Source organism: Tupaia chinensis, unplaced genomic scaffold (assembly GCF_000334495.1).
Source record: "Tupaia chinensis unplaced genomic scaffold, TupChi_1.0 Scaffold000074_1, whole genome shotgun sequence".
Lineage (NCBI taxonomy): Eukaryota > Metazoa > Chordata > Mammalia > Scandentia > Tupaiidae > Tupaia > Tupaia belangeri.
In genome coordinates, this window is record NW_006159534.1 from 4,383,880 (window position 1) to 4,393,270 (window position 9,391).

Here is a 9,391-nt window from a genome sequence, read left to right on the forward strand (position 1 = left end):
GGGCACATGTCCTTGCTAGAGAGACACCAAGAGAAGGAAAGTGAGACAGCATCCCTGGGAGGTCGGGGGAGTGCTCACACTGCAATTTCCTCCTTTGTTCTCCTCTCAGGATTTTGGGCACATACATGTGTTCCCGATATGGTTTTGAAACCGCCAGGTTTGGGACTCAAACCATGTAGTCAGCCATGTGGGATCTAGCCACCTTAATCTCCATGCCAATTGTTGGCTCTCCTTTTGCATTTTTAAAACTTTCTTTTCATTGCTAGAGGGCATACGTACTCACCAGAGGAAGAGAGAAAGGGAGAAAGTGCCCCCTCCCCAATGGGGTGTGGTCATGACACAATCCCTTCTTGTCCATGTCTCCATCCTGTCTGGGTTTGGGGCACACATGCACACATGCCCTGTATGTTTCTCAAGCTGCTAGGGCCAGGATTTGAATTGTGGTCAGCCATGTGGGATCCAGCTTCCTAACCATTACACTCTGGGGCCCACCCTACATTTCCTATTTAAACCACTAAGTATTGGGGTGACTCATAGTGCAGTGACAGAGAATGCACTTGGGAGTTTTCAACAGATACATAACCCTCAGGATGGCGAGGACCGGGCTGAGCGGTATACCTGCTGACAGGTGCTATGCAGCTTTAGGACCCCTAAGCTGGAGTCCTCAAACAGAAACAAATTGTCCTTCTGAGCCTGAAAGAAATGGGTTAAATCATTTTAAGATGAAATATTCTTACTTCCACTAATATAAAATGTTGCCTTATGATTTTTTTTTCCCTGAAAGAAATTCCATGTTAAGTCATGGCTTTTCATGTCCTTCTGAACTGAATTGTGGACTTGGATGACAAATTTCCGATCCTAAGTTGGAAGTATTTTGAAGCCTTCAAAATAGCAAATTCAGCTCCAGCTGCCCCATTTTGGTGTTGGGTGTGACAGGGACAGCACAATACCCAAAGGCGGAAGGAGTTTTGGAGATGCCCATAGCTTATCTCAGGCTGATTCTGTAAGGTTACTGACAATTTCTGTAGAAGTGACTCATTTTGTCACAGACAGTCTGTTTCCACTGGCCCCTCCCAAGGAAACAGTGGGGCCTAGAATACTCATCTGCTTCCAAGAAATAGCCATTAAAATGCTTAGCCCAAAGGTCCTGCATTTGGGATCAGGAAGAGGCTTCTGAACCAAGTAATCTGGGATTATCTGAGTGACAGGGCAGCACTGACACAAACCTTTAACATCTAAAACTAATGCTTATGTATAACTGCTCCCCTCCTTTCTATCCACATTTTTAAAAGACTTATTTTATTTAGCTTTATTTATTTATTTATTTTTATTTTGACCAGAGAGGGACAGAGAGAGAGAGAGTGAGAGAGAAAGTGAGAAAGCAAGCCGCTAAGTCCGAAACTCAAACCACAGTTGGCCATGTGGGAGTCCAGTTTCCTTAACCACCACACCACCTGCCAGTCCCTCTATCCACTTTTTAAAGCCAGTGATGCTGGTACTGACCTTTCCCTGACAATTTAATTCAACAGACATTTATTGAAGTCTTACTTGGCTAAGTTCTAGGGTCGTAGAATTATTGATATAAAAACGTTAATCGGTTGGCAGAAATGAATCTGGTGGTAGGTTGCTTGTTTCTTGTAAAGGAAGTTCCAAGAAAGTATTAATAGATTCTCCCAATGTACTGTCTCTCTAAATTCAACTCCTAATTAGATCACAAGTTCCTTCCCAGGGACCAGACAGCTGTTTACTTCATCCAAAATAATCCCTCCCCCTCCCTGCCCTGATATGATACTGTACTTCATTTTTTTTTTAGCATTATTTGAGTTGCCAAAATAGTTCAGTCATTTGAGGATATACTAGCATACACAGCACCAAGCCCAGGAGTCCCATGCTGTGTGCTAAAGCCAATGAGGACGAGGGACCTGGAGAATTTCCAGACACTTGCCCCCTCCTCCCAAGCTTCCACCAAAACACCAAAATAGTGCCTGTTTGGCCCCCATTTTATCTGATTACTCATATTTTGAGATCTCAAATAGCTCTCCAATGTAAGGGATAGTACAAAGAGGAGTTATCCTCACCCTTTCCTGAAAGGCAACTGTGGAAAGGCTTCAACACATACATGAAACATGTGGAGACAAGTATGAAATTTTGAGTGACTGGAGATTGAGCTAACAGCTGTAAAAATGACAAGGCTCTGATCACCTCACACTGTTTACAGTAGCAATTTATTTGAAGGCCTTGAGGTTATATGATGCATTTCTACTTTATATTAGTTGTCACTCTCAAAGCAACATGAGGCTCTCAGCACCCGATTCCAGCCTGAACTAACCAAACATCATGCTTTCCACATCACATTCCTTCCAAGGCTTTAGTCATGCCATGATGCTTGTGGTGAAAAATAACCAACATATTCTATTCTCTTTAAGCTCAATAAAACTTTGCCTTGGTGTTCGGCCAGAGTTAACACACCAATGACCAAGACATCATAGGTTTGACACCATTTAGAAGGCATAGACTTAAGAGCCCACGTAATACAGAAGTTCTGCTGGCACCATGACGGTGTGGAATGCTGTGGTGAACAAGAAAATGGGGTCCCTTCTTTTCAGCGATGGGACATATGCCTTCTTGGGGCAAATTATTTTCTAAACTTTGCACCTTATCGGTATAAGGGCCAAGCAATAGTTGGAATGATCTTTGCAAGACCTTTAGTGAGCTATGAAGGTACTTCAGGTTTGTGGAAAGATGAAATTAAGTATGAGCTTATTATGGTGCAAAAACTATTTGAAACCCATGCATAGGTTTTTCATACTATGCGTTTTTCTATATTTTGCAGATCCCAACTTGGGAGCCCTGGCACAAAGCATTTGTTCAGAAACTTTAATCCACCAAGTGTACCATTCTACTAGTAGCACAGACCCGGCTTTGTAAATGGCCCTCAATAGCACGTAAGGAACTCCTTAAAATCCTCTCCTGGCATGTGCTGTCATTTAGCTCTTAGCCACTAACTGGCAGGATATTAAAGGAAATTACACCTGAGGAGTTCCTAGAGCACTCTTTTGAATACTGGCCTCCGTCTCTTTAAGGCTGAAAGCCTGGCCTTCTTCCTGTTTAATCTATCACTGATAAAGTTATCATATAACCCAGTGTCTGTTAAATGAGCTATAAAAAAACACTTCAGAGACAGAAAGGGGTGCACTGTGACTTGCAGGTCAAAGCTAATTCTAGGTGAGAGTGTGACTAAGGAAACGTGCTGGTACTTTAAGTTCTGAGCCTATTAATTTAGAATGTTCTTTTTCACGTTATCTTTTTCTCAGTTAATTATTTATGATAAATAACAACAACAAAAACCCTAGGTGCTCAGGCCATTCCATCTTCAGTTTAGTGCTCGCACCCTACCGAGAGCCTACAGGAATGACCCAGCAAATGGAAGCAGAAATAGAGATTCAATAGAAGAAGGAGTAACCATTTTAACATCAATACCAGGAAAACGCTAAAAGAGGGTACTCTTGGGGACCAGCAGGTGGTACAGAGGTGAAGGCAGCTAGATCCCACATGGATGACTGTGCAGTTCAAGTCCCAGACCTGCGGGCTTGAAAAACACACCAGGCACATGTGCATGCATGTCCCAGATCTCGGTATGTGAATGGAGGGACTGCAGTATGGCCATACCCCTCAGGAAGTGATTTCTCGTTTTCCCTCTCTTCTCTCTGCCTCGCTCTGGAGAGTGAATGCACCCCATAGTAAACTAAAAAGGGTAAATTTTAAAAAGCTGTAAAAAAAAGGGGGGGGCACTTTTAATAATTATGTTGGAACAGGGGTAAACTGGGACCATTTCCAACAAACCAACAGGTAAAATCACCTTTAGAAATTCCATCAACCTCTTTAGGAAAGGCCATGAGTATTCTAGGAGTATACAAGACTACAGCAAAATAGACACCTGCCTAAAGAAAACCATTCTCTTCAGAATTGCTAGAATAAGGCCCCAGCTATCTCCAGATGGATGGGCATAAAATAATCACTACTGGGGTCAGTTAGTAGTGTAGTGGTTAAGACATTGGACTCCCACATAGCCAACCAAAGTTCCAGTCCCACACCTGGTGGCTTGCTTTTTCACTTTCTCTCTCATCGAATTGAAAAATAAGAAAATTATTCTTTTGAACAGTTTGCTATTGCCCACAATTTAATTCTAAGTAATATGAATACCATCAGCAGAACTCTGCATTGACGTGTTGGACGAGTCTGTGTTTTGCTTTGAGAGTATATGCCCAGTAGCAGATGGACAGACTGGTGAGAAAGAACTGAGGAGGAACAGGTCAAAATAAGGTAGAAGAGCTCCAGGCAGAGACCAACAGCAGAGGTACCCAGCTCTATGGCACTTTCGGGAGAATCACATGGTTTATGCAGGGCAAGGACATAGCCAGCCTTGGAAAGCTTAAAGCAGGGTAGCAACTACTCACACGTTAAATATTTCAGGCTGTTTTTAAAAGTAAGCTGGAAACGTTCAAAACACTTAATCCCAGTTCCCAACACCCAGATATAGAGGTACAGGACAAAGCGACTTGACAACTGCAGATCTTCAAAGTCCCAACAGTAGATGAACCTGCCCTTACTTTGCCTATTTAAAAAAAAAAAAAAAGAACACTAGGGACAACCCATACTGTGGAGGCTAAGGCAGGTATAACCCACATGGCTAACTTTGCTTCCATGGCCCAAATCCAGAGAGAAGGGTGAAAGGATTGTGACATGGCCATCCACTCCGGAAAGGTGTTCTCTCACTTTCCCTTCTTTCTGTTCCCTATAGCAAACTTTAAACATTTTTTGAAAAAAGCACTTTACTTGCTTGGTAGAAAATGTATGAAATGGCACATAGGGTTTTAAAAGAACCACAAAGAAGTCAGAGGAAGTCTTATAAATGTTAGGTTGATTTATAAGTGCTGCTCTGGGCAGTTACAGTTTGTTTACATGAGGAGTTATCTAACCCTGCACATACTGTACATGGCAATTAGAAGTCGTCATGGCAAGAGAAACCACAGCCAGTCTGCTGCAGCCAACATGAAAACAGCTGGAGAATAGGAGAAATGCTGGGGTCAAGGTGGGGTTTGTTTTCTATTGTAAAAGAAAAATATAACTCCTCAGGAATCTTAACAAGAGGGAAGGAGGATACCGCAGTGGGAGAAGACAACAGGATACAAAATCACATGTATTTCGACTCCAGCCCCATCCCTATCTCCAAGACCAGAGGTAGGAGACAGCTGAAGCCAAAAAGCAATTCTGTTAAAATTAGAATAGAAACCCTAGAAATTTGATTAAAATCTAAACTTGTTTTGCTTTAAAAACTTTAATATATCAAAAGGCCTGCTTTAGTGACATGCTAGTCCCACCAGAAAATACCCAAATATCCCATCAGTAACATGCTCAAGTTGACCAGCCAACTCATGTTTCTAAACCCCGTGTGTGGACAAGCACACGTGTGTTTTTTAAACCAAAGCTATGAGGCTCGGGTAGCTGCTAGTAATGAATATTCACCTGGTAACTAATGACTGTCCACCCAGGAGAGTGAGCAGGGCAGAGAAACCCTTAAGGGGTTTCTGTTCAAGGGACCACAGCCTTGAACAGCCAACCTCTCAAGCACTGCTTCCCCACCACCACCCCTCCAGGTTACATCTAAACCAGACTAGATTCTTCCAATCTGGCTCCCAGTGACCAGGATGGTTTTCTCCCTTAGAAAAACACTTATCCACACACACCCATATATACTTTTTTTGTTTGTTTTTAAATTTAAATATAAAAATACTACTCTGTGTTATAAATGGAGGATCAAGCAGTAAGACCTTTTTCTTCGGTTAAGGTCAGTTTGTACTCTGAGCTTTATGTTCTGGGAGGGCATGTAGCCCCAAGCAAGGGAAGCACAAGAGACCAAAGGCCTTTTCCTTCCTTATCCCCAACCCCTCCTTCTCTAACTCCCTCTTCTCAGAGAGTTGGTTATAACCTCTGATGGAACAGCTTTCCACTGAGAGGGAAAGTCCTAATATAACCAGTCAATCTCTGCTACCTTGAAGAAAATGTCCTCCCCCTCCTTCTCACGCATGCACTGTACGGACAGCCATGCCTGCTGGCCAAGCGTCTCGATTACATGGCAGCAGGGTTATGCATACCCATCTTCCTCCCCACTAACACACTAGGAAGCTTCAGTGATGGGAAAAGGGGTTAGCTATGAAGAGATTAAGAAATTGACCCCTCTATCCTGGCCAAAGAAAGCAAGATTAACTGGGCACAAGGGAATAGAAAAAGACCTTGATATTCCACCCTTTGAGTTACAATTGAGACAATTAGGGCCACGGGGAACGGGGCAGAGCTGGAGTGGGATGAGCTAGGAAGGTTTCGATGACTGGAAGGCTAGTCCACTTAGTTTTTGTACTGGAAGGGTTCATCGCCGGTTTCATTGAGAAGACACGTGCGGATGAGGGCTTCTGTCACTGAGAAGGGGTCGCAGTTGGCAGAGGGGCGCCGGTCTTCAAAGTAGCCCTTCTTCTCCTGGCCAACAGTCCGGGGAATGCGGATGCTGGCGCTACGGTTGGCCACGCCAGCGGAAAAGTCGTTGATGTTGGAGGTTTCGTGGAATCCAGTTAGGCGACGGGCGTTGTCCAGGCCCCCCTTGGGATCATAGGCGCGGATGTGATACTGGTGCCTCTTGCTCAGCTTTTCAATGGCTTCTTCGATGTACCTAGAAGAAACAGAAAAGATGGCGCTATGGCATTATCATCAGAAAATCTGCCCTTTAAGGGCAGGGGCAGGTATGGAACTAAGAAGGAAGTGCCCCAAAATTGGGCAAAATAGTGAGTATTCCACAAAGGCAGGGACGGACTCTGTCTAGTCACCTGTGTGTCTCAATGTTCAGAAAAGTGCCTGACGTGCAGTGACATCAGTACGTGCTGAATGGAGACCCTAATCACTACGGCATTACAGTACCCACATGTCCACACTGTTACTAATTTAGTTCTTCGTAGTCTAGTGGTTAGAGCTGGACCCCTCATGGCCAAATGCAGTTTACATCCCTGCCCTGTAGCCTACCAAAATCCAACAGAATGAAGAAATGGACAAGGAGGAATTATGCTGAGTCCATGCCCCACTGTGGGGGTGCTTTCTCTCCCCAACCTCTGCTTAGAGGACTCATTAAGAGATTTTCAACTGCATGAATTGATTTGTCAGCTCTTCCCTGTTGTCACCTTTAATACTATTCCTAGAATATATTTGCTCCTAAATGGGCATAAAAGGTTAAAAAGAGCTAAGGTGTCAAGAGCTAAGGTGTACCTAAACTAGTTCAACTTACTCATCCGTGATACAAAGATTTGCCAAGGAGACTTTGCTGGGTGAGAGACTGACCCTCCCTGACCAAGCTTTCCACCACAGAAGGAAGAGGGCTCCAAGAAGGTACTCACTTCAGACCATTTTCCTCACGCATGGCCTTGGTGCTGAAGTTGGTATGGCAGCCGGCACCATTCCAGTTCCCAGGAATAGGCTTTGGGTCAAAGGTTGCTATCACCCCAAAGTCTTCACATACACGATGCAGGATGAAACGGGCCACCCAGAGATGATCTCCCATGCTGATTCCTTCGCAAGGCCCTATTTGGAATTCCCACTAGAAAGAAGAGAAGGCTAGCCTTTTAAAACCTGCTCTTCTCACACTGCTCCTCCTACCCTCTCTTGGGTTTCCAGTTAGTGAAACCCTCACTAGCAAAGTTCCACTGCTATCCCCACCCTGCAGTCAGCAGAGGCGGGAACATGACAGACTAGAGCCACTCACCTGGGCAGGCATGACCTCAGCATTCGTCCCTGCAATCTTGATTCCAGCGTACAAGCAGGCCCGGTAGTGAGCTTCCACGATATCCCTGCCATAGGCTCTGTCTGCTCCCACTCCACAGTAATACGGACCTGCAGGGACATCAAGACAAAATGGCTCAAGAAGTCTGGACATCCAGAGAAACCCAAAGCCAGAAATCAGAAGGCCCTTAACATTTGTTCCTTTAAAACACTCTCCCTGCCTTCACCAGCAGGTGGGTGGGAAAGAAGGCAGGGGCCTCCTTTTTACCACAGCCTGAGCAGAGCCAAAGGTTTCCCCTCAATCCTTACCTTGCTCACATTCATCTCTGGATTTGGGTAAGGTAAAGGCTACATTGTTTTTACTGTGTTATTTCAGCCATGTCAGATCTTTGATTCCATAGTCAATGCCATCTCTGGGGAAAGGGGCTTTCCTGGTCTTAAGTTAAGCACTTGGGGAGGAACAGGCTCACTTTTACCCAAGGGGACTTACCTTGGGGCCCAGGGAAGCCATTGGAAGGCCAACCAAAGGGATGTCCATCTGTCCCCATCAGAGTATATTCCTGCTCCATTCCGAACCAGGGGTGCTGGTTGCTCACCATGTCCATTATCCGTCTACAGGTATACCTTAAATTGGTCTCTAGAAAGTGAGAGTTAAGACACCATGAGGGATGTAGGAACACACAGGCTGAATCCTGGCGCGGATGGGAAAATGGTCCTGTCAGTGAAGCCTTTCTGTGTCTCATCACTTAGGTTAGGACCGTGGAGAATCTGTGACTATACATTTGTAATGAAACGCTGAAAGACCTCAAGTTATAATTGAATTCAGTTACAACCAAATCTTGTGAGCATGGTTTTAGAACAGAGCAAGTATTCGCCTTATCCGCAAGCTGGCTACCTCCCAAGTACCAAATGCCAGGCATGTAAACCCTCTGTACGCCAGACAGCTACTTCTAGGTGTCAGACTTACTCCTGATTCTCAGGCACTTAAAGTCAAATGTCATTTTTATTGAGAATCATTTGACCATTAGGAGACTGACATTCTAGGTGAGATTAAATGCTAAGTAGAAGAGATCTTCAACAAGTTCATGGATACTTACTATGAAGACTATGCATGGATTTCAAAAACTTTTCTAGACCAGAATAAACTGTCCCTCCACTAACTTTAAAGTCCTCTCATATAGTATTAGGTGGTGAACAAAAAAAGGGAAGAAAAATGAGATAAACTCAACTGTAAATTTCCATGTGTGAAAGGAACTTTAAAATAATATGTTGACTGCTTAACTATTAATATGTTCCAGGAACCAAAGACCTTTATATATAAACAAAAACTAAAACCATTCAACCAATTCTTCATAACAACCAAGCTGGATTTTCTAAATCTTCATGGTTACAGATGTTAGGTAACACATCCAAATTATAGGACAGGCAGTATAGCCAGGAACCCATGGGCTTCTTGACTTTAGAGCCTATGCCCTTACCACAGTGACAATGCCTCGCAACACATCGGCAGACAAAGGTCCAGTCACTAAGTCTCATTAGCAACGGAGCACAAGACATCTCAAAAATGAGA

The 9,391-nt window shown here is 44.0% G+C and overlaps 1 protein-coding gene across 2 annotated transcripts in view; it reads right to left on the minus strand.

Annotated features, from left to right (window-relative positions):
- Positions 1 to 4,904: 4,904 nt before the first annotated feature.
- GLUL (glutamate-ammonia ligase) overlaps positions 4,905 to 9,391 on the minus strand; it is a 10,500-nt gene continuing 6,013 nt past the window's right edge. For both annotated transcript variants that reach the window (XM_006142323.3, XM_006142322.3), the window contains exons 4-7: positions 8,312 to 8,458; positions 7,805 to 7,932; positions 7,440 to 7,639; positions 4,905 to 6,724 (exon numbers count right to left, since the gene is read on the minus strand). In XM_006142323.3, coding sequence (XP_006142385.1) covers positions 6,406 to 6,724; positions 7,440 to 7,639; positions 7,805 to 7,932; positions 8,312 to 8,458 — 794 coding nt within the window. In that variant the 3' untranslated portion in view covers positions 4,905 to 6,405. The remainder of the gene's footprint in view (positions 6,725 to 7,439; positions 7,640 to 7,804; positions 7,933 to 8,311; positions 8,459 to 9,391) is intronic.